General features: G+C 40.5%; 1 protein-coding gene across 1 annotated transcript in view; it reads right to left on the bottom strand.

Moving 5' to 3' along the window:
• LOC140729649 (very-long-chain 3-oxoacyl-CoA reductase-A-like) overlaps positions 1-15,633 on the bottom strand; it is a 168,377-nt gene that overhangs the window by 16,508 nt on the left and 136,236 nt on the right. Inside the window, exon 8 of the mRNA XM_073049668.1 lies at positions 1,504-1,585. Within this exon, the coding sequence (XP_072905769.1) occupies positions 1,504-1,585 (82 nt within the window). The remainder of the gene's footprint in view (positions 1-1,503; positions 1,586-15,633) is intronic.

The following is a 15,633-nucleotide window of genomic DNA, read 5'->3' as shown; positions in this document are numbered from 1 at the left end:
CAGAACACACAACTTTGAAAAAGATAGGACACTATCACCCTCCGATCAAGACCCAAAAATGTTTGGCCTGATTATTTTCAGATTGCTGCTTGCAGGAATTTATTGTGTGTATATTGGGTGTTATGATTCTTAACAATTACAACAATAATTCTTTCATGGATGTAAAGCAATTTGAAGATGTTTTCATCATGCAGTTTGATTTTTGTCATCTTGTATTCCAAGACTTTGCTATATAGCTTAGAAAGCAGAAGATGAGATCTACTGAAAAATTCAATCATCCACAGCAATTTGCTTGTACTACTAATCACCTCAAAATTTGTGAACCTTCAGTGTTCTGATTTAAGCACAGCATGACCTAGCTGTACTACATGTACTGTGCATTAACTATTACCTGAAGTCTAAAGCCAAGAACCACCTTCAAAACTACATTTACAACACTTAATGCAACAAACAACAATTTGATGCATTGCTTTATATAAAAAAATCTTCTACTATTGCTGTTTCCTTCTTTTCTTGCTTCTGAAATTCACTTATAAAATTAATTCTGACATTTTGATTTTGGTCAAACAAGTCAGTAAGACCCACAACCACGACTCATGACTGCATAGCTCTATACAGCTCAGATGTTATCTATAAATTTGCCATCTTGCACTTCATTAGCAAGTCCGATAAAGTGAATGTGGACTTCAAGAAGGGGAAATTGGGAGATTGCACACCAGTCCACATTGAGAGGTCAGCAATGGAAAGGTTTGAGTAGCCTCTAGTTCCTGGGCATCAACATCTTATAGGATCCATCTTAGGACTAACATAATGATGTAATCACAAAGGCATGCCAGTAGATCTACTGCATTAAGAGTTTGAGGAGATCTGAAATGTCAAAGACATTTACAAATTCCTGCAGATGTATGGTGAAGAATGTTCTGACTGAATGTATCACAATTTTGTATGGAGATTTAAATACGCAGGATGGCAAGAAGCTGTGGAGGTTTATAGGCTCTGCCAGCTCCATTGTGGGTACAAACCACTCCACTATCAAGGACATGTTTAAGAGGTGGTGCTTCAAGAAGGTCGCATTAAGGACCTTCACTACCAGATTCATCCTCTTCACATTACTAGGATCAGAAAGGTAATACAGAAGCCAGAAGACCTATACTCAAAGTTTCAGGAAGTTTCTTCCACTCTGCCAACAGATTTCTAGATGAACAACAAATCTATGAACATGACCTCAGTCTGTTTCTTATATTACTTATTTCGCAATTTATAGATTTTTTTGTCGTTAAACTGCATTGCTACTGCAAAACAGGACATTCCACATATACAAGATGATGATAATACATCTGATTCTGACAGGCCAAACATCAGGATACGTTCACATCATATTCATAACTTTTACCATTCTGCTGTGAAAATTAGAGCATACAAAACGAGATGAAATACAAGTAAATCTGCAAACCATTTTTATAAACTATATCATTTCAAACGGAAGGGAGAAATTAGTCTTACTTTGGTCGCAGAGTAGAGCGTCAGTAAAGGTACTGGGAATAATGCACTACCAGAGGACACATTCAGGATGATGCCCTTTGACCTTTAAAATATAATATCACAAGTAATCAGTGAAACAAAGTAGGATATCGAAATAAATGAGGCTATTATAAACTAAAGTAGCTTAACTTAAAGTTATGGAATTACTCTTCACAATACATTTCATATGCACATCAAAAAGAAATGGCAGACAAAGTGTTTTGCACCAGTCTTTACTAAGAAATGGCAGAAATCTGAGAATGTCAGGGGGCAGAAGCGAATGCAGTTGTTATTGCCAAGGGGAAAGTATTTGGGAAGCTGAAAGGTCTGAAGGTAGAAAAGTCACCCAGACAAGACAGACTACACCTGAGGGTTATGAAAGAATTAGCTGTAGATTGTGGGGCCACTTGTAGCGATTGTTCAAGAATTAGTAGATTTTGGAATGGTCCTGGAGGACTGGAAAATTGCAAATGTCACTTCATTCTTTAAGAAAGGTGGAAGGCAAAAGACAGTAAATTATAGGTCAGTTAGCCTGACTTCAGTGGTTGGCAAGATGGTAGAGTCCATTATTAAGAATGTACTTGGAGGCATTTGATAAAATTGACCAATGTCAGTATGGTTTCCTTAAGGAGAAACCTTGCCTAACAAATCTGTTGTAATTATTTGAGGAAATAATGGGCAGAAGAGACAAAGGGAAATTAGTGGATGTTGCTTACGTTAGGTTGCTAAACAAGATAAGAGCCCATGGTGTTACAAGAAAGATACTATCATGGACAGAAGACTGGATGACTGGCAGAAGGCAAAGAGTGGGAATAAAGGGAACCTTTTCTGTTTGGCTGTAGGTGACTTGTGTTGTTCGAGTAGAGTCAATGTTAGGTACACAACTTTCCACGTTATACATTGATGACCCGGATGATAAAATGGCGGCTTTGTGGCCAAGTTTGCACACTATTTAAGAAAGATGAGGGGAGAGCAGAAACATTTGAGGAAGCAGGGAGTCTGAAAAAGGACTTAGACAGATTAGGAAAATGGGCCAATAAATGGCAGATGGAAAACAATGTAGGGAAGTGTATGGTCATACACTGTGGTAGACAGAATAAAGTAGACTATTTTCTTAATTGCAGCAAGTTCTGAAATCGGAGGCACAAATGGACTTGCGAGCCCTAGTACAAACCTGCATGATGAATTGGTTAAGTTGAGCACCCCTTATCTGAAATTCCAAAATGCGAAAACCTCCAAATTCAGAATTGTTTTGAGCACTTACTGGCAGCACATAAATTCAGAGTCGAGAATGATGGTGATGTCAAACAGCCACTGAACATCCAACTGAGGAATGTACACATGTACATTCAATGTACACATTTCTGTTTCATGCACAAAATTATTAAAATATTATACAAAACTACCTTCAGGGTATATGTATAAGCTGTATATGTAATGTAAAATCCATTTACATTCTCAAAATATATCATATAGATATAAATATACCAAAATTTGAAAAAATCCAAAATACAAAACAGTTCGGGCCCCAAGCATTTTGGATAAGAGGTGCTCAACTATGGTAAGAAAGGCAAAGGAAATGTTAGCATTCATTTCAAATAGATTAGAATATAAAAGCAAAAATGGAACGCTGAGGCTTTATAAGGCATTGCTCAGACCACATTTGAAGTACTGTGTGCAGATTTGGACTCCTTATCTAATAAAGGATGCGCTGGCATTGGAGAGCTCCACAGGAGTTTTATGAGAACTATCCAAAGAATGAAACAGTTAAAGCATGAGGAATATTTGATGGCTCTACGCATATACTTGCTGAGCCTAGAAGAATGAGGGAGGATCTCATTGAAACTCCTGAATATTATAAGGCCTAGATCACAGGTTCCCAACCTTTTTATGCCATGGATCAATAACATCAAGCAAGGGGTCCATGGATCAGAGGTTGGGAACCCCTGGCCTAGATAGCATAGGCATGGAGAGGATGTTTCAAATAGTGGGAGAGTCTAGGACTAGAGGGCAGGGTCTCAGAATAGAAAGAGATCCCTTTAGAACAGAGACAAGGAGGAATTTCTTCAGCCAGGGGCTACGGAATCTGTGGAATTCACTGTCACAGATGACTGTGAAAGCCAAGTTATTGGGTACATCTAAAGCAGAGGTTGATGGGTTCTTGATTAGTAAGGACGTCAAAGCTTACAGGGAGAAGGCAGAAGAATGGGAAAATAAATCAGCCATGATCAAATGGCAGAGCAGACTCAATTGGCTGAATGGCTTAAATCTGCTCCTATGTCTTGTGGTCTTATTATTTTGCTTGGCTTGGAAGGTTGCAGTTATGCTGTAACCTTTATGCTGACGCATATGGGTTTCAGTATGTACCAAATGGAAGATAACATATGCCCTGGAACAAAGTGCAATTATTTTTACCAAGCTATCTCACAACATCTCAAGTCTGTAATGCTGAATCGTAACTCAGTCTAAGAAATTTACATGTGTGGTCTTACTCGAGATCAAAGCAAATGAAAAGTGGAAAGCACTGCTATTCAAACAGATAACAAAAATATATATGCATCTAAATGATTATTGCATGGATGGATCATAACTTTATAGAATGAAGGCAACTCTTCACTGTTTGAATGGTATTTTTACAGCAGGAAGTCTAGTTTTTTTATATATAAAGCAAAGCTATACATCAACAATTTTAGGATAGACACAATGTAATACAATACCCACCTCAAATGGCAGAACAAGTGGTGTAATAACACAAACGATTTTGATGACAACGATCTGTTACTTTCATCAACATTACCAATACCATAAGAGTTGATTTAATTGATTATGAGTTGCTTAACTACAATATTGGAATTTCCCATAGGGAGCTGAACAGTAACTTAACCAGCAAATCACCAAAATAGCATGCAATCTAAACACTCATTTGTTTGTGTCCAGATGCTTGTTTGTCCACTCCTATGAGAAGTGAAATCACTTATTAAAAAAATTCTTAATTTATAAGACGTGTTTTTTTTCAGGTGGGTATACAGCCACAGAATGCCATTTCTAGGTAACAAGATTGTAAAGCCATTTTGATAATAAAGCGATGGTGCTGTGCACACAACTATTTATGATAAACATTTGGAACAATTTGGAAGGGGGTACCAAGTGTAGCATATCTAACTTTGCTGATGACACTGAATTGAATGGAATGTAAATTCTGCAAAGTATGTGGATTCTACAGAGAGATATAGATAGGTTAAGTGAGTGAGCAAATGCCTCGCAGATCAATGCTGGTGGATGTGAGGTCATCCAGTTTGGAAGGAGAAATAGATCAGGTTAATTTTTAAATAGTGAAATACTGCAGCATGCTCCTGTGCAGAGGGACTTGGAAGGTCTTGTGCATGAATCACAAAAAGATGGTTTGCCGGTGCAACAAGTTATCAAGAAGGCAAATGGAATTTGGCCTTCATTGCTAAAGGGATAAAATTTAAGAACAGGGAGGCTGTGCTGCAAATGTACAAGTTACTGGTGAGACTGCATGTGGAATACTGTGTGATTTTCTTTCTTAAGAAAAGAAAAAGTACACTGGCTTTATAGGTAGTGCAGAGGAGGCTCACCAGATTGATTCTAGAGATAAGGGGATTAGCATACGTGGAGAGTCTGAGTTGCCTGCGACTATGCTTGCTAGCATTCAGAAGAATGACAGAGGATCTTACAGAAACATGAAATTATGGAAGGGTTAAAGGAGATAGAGGCAGAAAAGCTGTTTCCACTGGTAGGTGAGACAAGAACTAGGGGACATAGCCTCAAGATTTGGGGGCAGTAGATTTAGAAGAGATGAGGAGGAACTGCTTTTCCCAGAGCATAATGGATTTGTGGAACTTTCTAACCAGGTAAGAAATGGAGGCCACCTCATTAAATATATTAAAGGTAGTTAGATTTTGGCATAGTATAGGATTTAAGGATTATGGGGAAAAGGAAGGTAAGTGGAACTGAGTCCATGGCCAGATCGCCCATAATTTTAAATGGTGAAGCAGGCTCAATGGGCCAGTTGGCCTAGTCCTGTTCCTATTTCATGCAATTGCATTAACTTAAGACAACAAAGAACAAAGTAGTGAAAGGAAAAATAAATTGACTAAATATTAAATAGAAACTAAAATCAATTTCAGTAACAAATCATGAGCTTTAAATATTTATTGATTGAGAGATCGCTGCTTTAACTTCCATTGCTTCAGGCATCTGGAAAGAAAGCCATGCACTTTTAATAAACTTCTATAATTGAGAAGGGCCATTTAATCACTTACTACCAAATCATTTTTAGATTTGAAAGTTCACTTCTCTCAGGGATTATACTGCTTGTACTTATTTTTCTCCTCTAACCCCAAAAACAACACAAGTCGGTGCTTTAAAGACTAGAGGAATTCATGGGTCAGGCAGCATCTATGAAGGGAAATTGACAGTCATAGGTGCTATCATTTCTTCCATAGGTGTTGTCAACCCAGCGTTCTTCCAGTAATGTGTGTTGCTTTAAATTCAAGCATCAGCAGTGTCTTATCTCCTTGATGTCATAATTGAAGTGTACAAATGCTACAGTTGATTTTTAAATATACACACAGCTTTGCAGAAAATCAAATACAGGTAATTAAGTCTGAAAGCCACATGCAGAGGTACTAGTCATTATTTTCAAATCAAGGCTCTGACTTCTATACTTGCACTAACTCAACAGTGGTTCAGGGAACTACGGTTTTATTGGCAGCATGGCAGCACAGCAGTTATCACAATGCTTTTACAGCGCCTGCTATAAGGTCAGGGTTCTAATCCTGCTGCTGTCCCTAAGAGTTTATATGTTCTCCCCATTACCACAAGTGTTTCCTCCAAAACTCCAAAGATGTACAATTGAGGATTTGTAAGTTGTGGGCATGCTATACTGGCACTGGAAGCATGGCAACACTTGCAGGCTGACCCCATCTTCTTTGGTGCAAACAATGCATTTCAATGTTTCAATATACATGTGAAGCTAATCTTTATCTTTAGGTTAGAATGGGAGGTGTAATGAGTCGCAAGTTAAAAATACACATGGCACTTCAGATGAAAATTAGTTGGAAGCTACAATTTTAAAATGTGAAAAATAGAAGAGGAATCCACTTGATGTGTGCGTTTTTTAAATAACAAAATAAACAACGATAATATCACTAACAAGATGGTGGCCACATCTTCCTCACTGAAGACAGCAACTTCCCAAGCAGGTTACTTGGAAAGTAAGAGCAGCATTTAACTGAAATATTAATCACAAATTACAACGTCCAATAAACCTTAGACAATGCAATCAGGAATTTTTTAAGACTATTTGTTGACACTGATTGCATTGATTTTCTTTTAAATCTTTTAGTTTCTTTAACTTCACGCTTAATACACATTTTGGGGTTCAAAGCAATGTTGCAGTACCAAAGAATGAACAAGCTTCATCTAATACAGTGGATTCCATTTAACTGGGCCATTGGTTAATCGGGGAGGGCCAGTCATTTGGGACAACCCTTAAAGAAAAAAAAACTAAATTGAAAAAATAGCCAGGATTCACTTTGTTTAGTTGGGACACTATCCCAAAGGAAAGTGCTACTGAACAGTTCTAACTAGTGTAAGATGTCTGCACTTGCTTGGCTGTTAGACATTACACTGTGCTTCGAGCAGTTTTAAAATAGTGCCAGCTGCATGTTTTTGTGTTCAAACACAGTGATTTTTGAAACTGATAAGTGATAATAAAAAAGGAGTAAGACAATTCAGAACTGTTTTGCTCAATGCAGTTTCAAGCATTCAGGCTTGGAGATGAGAGAAAAGACTGGGAGTGAAAACAAAACAATTTTCCTTCAAGTTAGGAACTATGAAGAATTTGAAGGTAGCGACAATCACCTTGAATGTTACAATGAAAATGAAGATTTGGAGGATACAGTCATCAACAGCATTGTATGAAGGCAGTCCATTATTTTGTTAATTTACTGACAAAAGAATGTGACAAGAATGAATTTTACAATGTATGTCAATGATTTGGACTATGGGATTAATGGATTTGTGGCTAAATTTGCCAATGATACAAAGATATGTGGAGGAGCAGGTAGAGTTGAGGAAACAGAGCCTGCAGAGAGACTTTGTTTAGGGGAATGAGCAAAGAAGTGGCAAATGAAATACAATGTTGGAAAGTGTTTGGTCATGCAGTTTGGTGGAAGAAATAAACGGGCAGACTATTATTTAGATGAGGAGAGAATTCAAAATGCAGAGATGCAAAGGGACTTGGGAGTCCTTGTGCAGGATACCTTAAAGGGTAACCTCCAGGTTGAATCAGTGGTGAAGAAGGCAAATGCAATGTTGGCATTCATTTCTAGAGATATAGAATATAAGAGCAGGGATGTGATGCTGAGCCTCTATAAAGCACTCGTGAGACCACACTTGGAGTATTGTCTACAGTTTCGGGGGTCCTTATTTTAGAAAGGATATACTGACATTGGAGAGGGTTCAGAGAAGATTCACAAGAATGATTCCAGGAATGAAAGGGTTACCATATGAGGACCATCTGGTAGCTCTTGGGCTGTGTTCCCTGGAGTTCAGGAGAATGGGGGGGGGGGGGGGGGGGGAGGAGGAATCTCATAGAAACAATCTGAATGTTAAAAGACCTGAACAGATATGGCAAAGTTATTTCCCATGGTAGGGGAGTCCAGGACAAGAGGACATGAGGGACTTCCATTTAGAACAGAGATGCAGAAAAATTTCTTTCGTCAGAGGGTGGTAAATCTGTGGAATTTGTTGCCACGAGCGGCTTTAGAGGCCAAGTCATTAGGTGCATTTAAGGCAGAGATAGATAGGTTCTTGATTAGCCATGGCATCAAAGGGTATGGGGAGAAGGCAGAGGAGTGGGGAAGTCTGGAAGAATTGGATCAGCCCATGATTGAATGGCAGAGCAGACCTTTTGGGCTGAATGGCCTACTTCTGCTCCTATACCTTATGGAATTCTTTCTTGATAAGTATTATGAACTAATATAGTTTTATAGTACTTAGTAGTACTGGTAGGATCCTAATTTGTTTTGTATGTAATTTAAAAACATAATTTGTTACAGTTTGACTTTTTTAAAATACTGTTTTAACTATTTCCATGAAACCTTGGTTAATTGGAGCAGCCACTTAATTGGGCAAAAATGTACTGGCCCTGGTGTGTCCCAATTAACCAGAATCCACTGTACAATGCCACTTGGAGAACTATAAAAGACAGTTTTATAACTTTTATTCACTAATGACTGTAGATTTACTATACTGTATCAATAGTTCACATTATTCAAGATGCCAAAATAAAATACAATATTTCTGATGCAAGTAGATATAAGACTGGAGCACAAGTAAATTGTATAAGACGTAACTATTACATTGCTGCTTCACAAGGATAAACAATTCATAAGCTGTGGATGTGCACATCTGTTTCAATGGTGCTGAGATGGAGGTAGTTAGAGACTCAAATTCCGAGGTGTAAATATCACCAACTTGTCTTAATGCAGCCACATGGACATAATAGCCATGAAACCTCAAAAGTCCTCAAAAGGCTAGGGAAATTTGGAATATGCTGGATGACTCAATTTTTTCCTCCTCTTTGCAGATGCACCATTGAGGGCAACCTACGTGAATATATCACAGTTTGATATGGCAATTCCTCTGCCCAAGATCACAAGAAATTGCAGAATTGTGGTAACAGAAAAGTCTATCACAGAAGCCAACCTCCACCCTTTGACTCTGTCCACACTAGCTGCTGCTTTGGGAAAGCAGCCTCCATAATAAAACACACTCCCATCCCTGTGATTTTCTCTTCTTCTCCCTTCCATCGGGTAGTAGACAAAATCCTGAAAGCATGTACCACCATGCTCAAGGACAGTTTCTACACTATTATGGGAACTTTGGATAGGCCTCCTATATGATAAAGATGAATTCAAGCTCTCAGTATACCTCATCATGTTTACTTGCATTTCACCATCTCCTTAAGTGTAACATTATATTCTGTATTTTGTTTTTTTTTTGTTCTACCTCAAAGTATTTACGTTTGTAATTTGCCTGGATTGCACGTAAAGCAAAGCTTTTCACAGATCTGGAAGTGGTCTCAGAAGCAGTTTTCACTAAAGTGGTCAATGAAGGAATGAACAGCACTTCCAACTTGACAAAATTCTGATGTGCAATGCTCATTTCAGATAGAATTTGGGTCCACTGTTTAGACACTAAGACACAGGAAAAGAATTAGGCCATTTGTCCTGTTGAGTCTACTCTGCCTTTCCATCATGGCTGATTTATTATCCCTATCATTCCCATTCTCCTGCCTTCCCCCCCCCCCCCCCATAACCTTTGACTCCCTGACTAGTCAAGAACGAATCAACCTCCCAATGACTTGGCCCCCACAGCCGTCCATGGCAGTAGGTTCCACAGATTCACTACTCCTTGCCTGAAGAAGTCTGTCCTTATCCCTGCTCTAAATGGGTGTCCTACTATTTGGAGGCTGTTACCTCTGGTCCTAGACTCACCAATATAGAAAACATCCTCCCTACATCCACTATCTAGACTTTTCAATATTCGATATGTCACACAGGTGAGAAACTGCTAGAAAACAGCAGAAATGGAGGCTATTGAATTTATAGAGAACCCTACTCCTGTTTTTGAGGAGAGCCAGAAAGGAGGTTCTATGTGACATTGCTAAAAAATGGAAACTTCCCGGAATACAGAGGAGTATGACAAAGGCAGGAATTCGGAGGAAAATAGCTGAATATTGTGTTGGGAAAGAGTTATTTGAGGAAGAGTCGCTACAGGAGTTTCTGATAGGTGATGGGGAGACCCTGTTGCGACTAGAACAATTAAGAATGGAGAGACTTAAGTTCGAGGCTGCAGAGGCAGAGAAACAGAGGGAGTTTGAGAGGGAGATGCGGTGTCAAGAGGGTCAAGTGTCAGGCCGTGGTGGCAAGAGGGGTGTATCAATTAATGTCAGTCAGGAAATTAAGTTGGTACCTCCATTTACTGAAGGAGACGTTGATAGGTACTTCCTACATTTTGAGAAAGTGGCTCAGAACAGCTAGTGGCTGAGGGAGGACTGGGCAGTATTGCTGCAAAGTGTGTTAAAAGGGAAGGCACAGCAAGCATATTCTGCCTTGTCTGTGACTGAGTCGACTAATTATGATGCTGTGAAGGAGGCTGTGCTTAAGGTCTATGAAATGGTGCCAGAAGCGTACCGACAGAAGTTACAGGGTTTGAGGAAATCTGGGAACCAGACATATATAGGGATTGCCCGTGAAAATGAGAGGTACTTTGATCGGTGGTGTGCCTCAAAAGAGGTAAACGAGGACTACCACAGTGAGACAGCTGATCGAGGAATTTAAAGAGTGTGTCCGTAGTGAGATACGGACATACTTATTTTGCCCTGACTCACAAGATTAAGTTTTTCCCAAGCAAGGGTCATCAGAAGAGTTACCGGGATAATCCGCCGAGTAACACAGGAAACAAGGCAGGAGCTAGTGACAGAGGTAAAGAGGAGGGAAAACCGACCAAAGTTAAGTTTTCCAGTTTTACCTGTTACTACTGCAGGAAGCCTGGCCATGTGGCGTCTAACTGTCTTATTCGGAAGAAAGAAATGGGAAAGGAGAAGGGGAAAACCCCCGACGCGTGTGCACCAGTGGCTGAGACCACACGAAGGAAGGTGGGGTCTGGCCGAGTTCAGGAAGGGATTGAGTGTTTTATTATCAAGGGTTTTGTGTCTGTGAAGGAGGGGTCACCCCTAGTTTCAGTGAGAATCTGGCGCGATACTGGAGCCTTTCAGTCACTGATATTAAGTGATGTCTTAGAATTTGGTGACGAGACAAAAACGGACCAAGTGAATATTCTGGAAGGTATTGGCAAGGGAACAGAGGTCGTGCCTTTGCACAAAATAATTTTGAAATGTGACTTAGTGTCTGGACCAATTGAGATAGGGATACGACCTAAATTACTGATAGCTAATGTGGACATCTTGTTGGGAAATGACCTGGCAGGAAAAGATGTATACCCAGGGTTACAGCTAACAAGCCGGCCTGCTGTTAGTGAGACAAGTGCAGACAGTGAGCTTTATCCCGCATGCGCAGTCACAAGAAGCATGACAATGAAGGCTGCAGAAGTGAAGCGATCTGGACAGGAGGGGGTCAGGTGCCTGTGATAGCAAAGACAGGGGTATGGATCCTACTGACTTATCTGAATCTTTTCTACCGTCCGTGTTCGACCAGGACTTGGGTAGTGAGGCAGATAAGAGGGGTTTGTCATTGTCCAGGTGGAAGCTTATGGAAGAGCAGGATAGGGATCCTGAGATTGCAGTTTTAAAAGAGACTGCTCTTTCTGAGGATGAAATTCAGAGGGAGTCAATGGGTTACTATCTGAAGGACGGGGTATTAATGAGGAAATGGAGACCATCGACAGTACCTGCAGATGAGGATTGGGCCGCGGTGCACCAAGTGGTGTTTCCGAAGGGTTACCATATGGAAATTTTAAAGATGGCTCATACAATGCCTTTAGGGGGACATCTTGGGAGTTAAAAAGACAGGGCACACGAGTATGAAAGAATTTCATTGGCCGGGTATAAGAAAGGATGTGGCAGTTTTTTGTAAAACCTGTCATACATGTCAAGTGGTAAGGAAACCGAATCAGATTATCCCAAAGGCACCAGTTCGCCCCATACCAGCTTTTGGCGAACCTTTCTCCAGGGTCATTGTGGATTGTGTTGGCCTACTGCCAAAGACTGCAGGTGGCCACCAATACTTGTTAACCATTATATGCGCTGCCTCTAGGTTCCCAGAAGCAATACCCCTCAGGAACTAAAGGCTAAAACAGTGGTGAAGGCACTTATTAAGTTCTTCACGTTAGTGGGTCTGCCTAAGGAGATACAATCGGATCAGGGCAGTAATTTTACATCGGGTGTATTTCAACAGATAGTTACGGAACTGAGAGCGAAACAAATTTTGTCCACGGCATACCATCCCCAATCTCAGGGAGCGATAGAGAGGTTTCACTCTACCCTCAAAACCATGATTAAAACTTGTGGTATGGAAAACGAAAAACATTGGGATGAGAGTATACCTTTACTCCTATTTGCAATAAGAGATTCGATCCAGGAATTGTTGGGGTTCAGTCCGTTTGAGCTCGTGTTCAGTTATAGGCCTCGAGGACCCTTGACCTTACTGAGAGAGCAATGGTCTCAGAAGGAAGTGCGAACTGGGGGATTGGATTATGTCTTAGAGTTTCGAGACAGGTTGAGCAGGGCTTGTGACCTTGCGAAACAAAATCTCCACAACTCCCAGGCTGATATGAAGTGCTGGTATGACAGTCAGGCAAGGGAGCGAAGCTATGAGGTTGGAGATAAGGTTTTGGTTTTGTTTCCCTTGGAGAATAACCCTCTTCAAGGGTTTTAATATTAATTTGTAGTAGTAATAAATATAGTCTTAATTTATAGTAAACCACTCCAGGTGTGTTCCATTTCTGCTGGTCCTTTTCAACTTGTCACAGGATTCGTGACAGATAAGTTTCACTAAGATTCCGCCCCCCCCATCTAAACTCCAGCAAGTATAGGCCTGAACCATCAAATACTCCTCATTTATTAACCCCTTCATTCCGGAATCATTCTCGTGAACTTCCTCTGGATCCTCTCCAAAGCCGGTATGTACTTTCTCAGAAGGGAAACTCAAAAATATTCACAATAATTCAAGTGCAATCTGACCAATGTCTCTTGAAGCCTCAACATTGCAACCTTGCTCTTATATTCTAGTTCTCACAAAATGAATGCTAACAATGATTTGCCTTCCTTGCCACTGACTCAACCTACAAATTAATATTGAAGGAATCCTGCACAAGGACCAAATTCCTTTGCACCTGTCTTTTAAAAATTTTCTCCCCATTTAGAATAATCTACACTTTTATTCCTTCCACGAAAATGGATCACCTTCACTATATATCATCAGCTACTTCTTTGCCCATTATCCCAATCTGTCAAAGTCCTTCTGTAGACATCCCACCTCCTCAACACTATATGCCCCTCCAACTATCTTCATGTCGCCTGCAAACTTGGTCAGAAAGCCATCAATTGCATCATCCTAATCATTCACATGTGATGTGAAATGCATCCCAACACCAATCTCTGCAGGACACCACTAATCACCTGCAGTCAACTGGAAAAGGCCTCTTTTATTCCCACTCTTTTCCTCCTGCCAGTCAACCAATCTTCTATTCATGCTAATACCTTTCCTGTAATACATAGGCTCTTCTCTTGTTCAGCAGCCTCTTGTGTGGTTCCCTGTTGAAAGCCTTCAGGAAATCCAAGTAAATTACATCCACCAACGTCTATCTGGCCTGTTATTTCCTCAAAGAATTCAAACAGATCTGTTAGGCAAGAGTTTCCCTCAAGGAATCCATGCTGACTTTGGTCTATTTTATCACGTGCCTCCAAGTACCCCAAAACCTCATTCTTTATAATGGACTCTAACATCTACCCAAATATTGAAGTCAAGCTCACTGACCTATAATTTCCTGTCTTCTGCCTCCCTTAGAATGTGAAATGACATTTGCAATTTTCCAGACCTCCAGAACCATTCCAGAATCTAGTGATTCTTGAAAGAACATTACTAATGCCTCCACAATCTCTTCTCCTACCTCTTTCAGAACCTTGGGGTGTAGTCCATCTGGTCCATGTGACTTATCTACCTTTAGATCTTTCAGCTTCTCGAGCACCTTCTCCTTCGTGATAGCAACTGCACTCACATCTTCTCCCAGAGACTCCTGAATTTCTGGCATACAACTAGTGTCTTCCACAGTGAAAACTAACACAAAATACTTGAGCTCATCTGCCATTTATTTGCCTACAATTACAACCTTTCCAGCATCATTCTCCAGTAGTATGATATCCACACTCGTCCCTCTTTTGCTATTTATATATTTCAAAAAACTTTTGGTATCTTCTTCTATATTATTGGCTAGCTTACCTTCATTATTTCATCTTCTTTCCTATGTAAAATGTTTAATTGCTGTTGATACTTGTTAAATAATGACACGTGCATGTTATTTAGTTATCCAATTTAGCAACTGATAAATTATCAGAATAGTGAGTGCATCATTAGTATTGTTTAGACTGATGCATTTACGACCAGTCTATTGAAGAAGATGGGGTGAGGGGTTACTCACTCCAACAGCAATCAAGTCTTTGTCAAAAGCAGCAGAAGAAAGGAGTAATTGGATTTGGATTAAAAGGAAAGACAACAACTGGGCTGCAAGATGAGGACAGGAGGGTATGGAACTGAGGGGGGTGTATCTGGTACACCTGGTAGCATTATTGAACCCTCTAGAGATGTTGTGGGCTTATCAACGAAACATCACAAAGAAGGAGGGTGCCCATCTGATGATCCCGATGAAGTTCTTACCCTCCTTGTCACCATTCCAAGCCCACTGCCAACATTGAGAGTGCTGACTTATCATAGGGATTGAATCATCAAGTCCTATTAGCTCTACTGATCTTCTGGGAAAAACCAGTGACTGCTGTGAAAGTGCAGCTGACAACAAGGGAAAAACCATGTGACAGCTGGAGGGACAGCTGACAAGAGGAAACAGACCCCAACGGGGCTGTTATGGGGTAGCTACCCATAACAGCAGGCTCTGTCACCTTGTCAGGGCACAAGAGCCACCCTCACTTGGCTACGGAAAGTTTAAAGAGAAGTATACCCCCAGAGTCTGCGAGAGCGGGGGCACAAGAAGACCCTCTGACTGACCTCCTGGTAACGAATTTTGGCATGGACACAACAATGAATCAAGAAAGCAGCAATACTCTTGAGAAACCAGCAGTTGGACATGTTCTTCAGACCTGTAGGTGTGGGTGGACTAAAGTAACATCAACTCGTGGTCTTAAAATTCATCAAGGATGGAAGAAATGCTTGAAAATCCCCAACCCAGGGCCCCCCATTGACCAGATTCTGTTAAGAGGAAGGTCAAATCAGTGGGATGAAACTCAGCGGCAGGAAGCAACCCACAGTCCGCAGAGTATCAGCACCCTACGGGATGTGGAAGTAGTTTCAGGCACAAGACAAGCCAGGTACACCGTAAAGTGGAGAA

This window comes from Hemitrygon akajei, chromosome 6, assembly GCF_048418815.1.
Source record: "Hemitrygon akajei chromosome 6, sHemAka1.3, whole genome shotgun sequence".
Taxonomy (NCBI): Eukaryota; Metazoa; Chordata; class Chondrichthyes; order Myliobatiformes; family Dasyatidae; genus Hemitrygon; species Hemitrygon akajei.
This window is presented reverse-complemented; position numbering and strand designations above follow the sequence as displayed.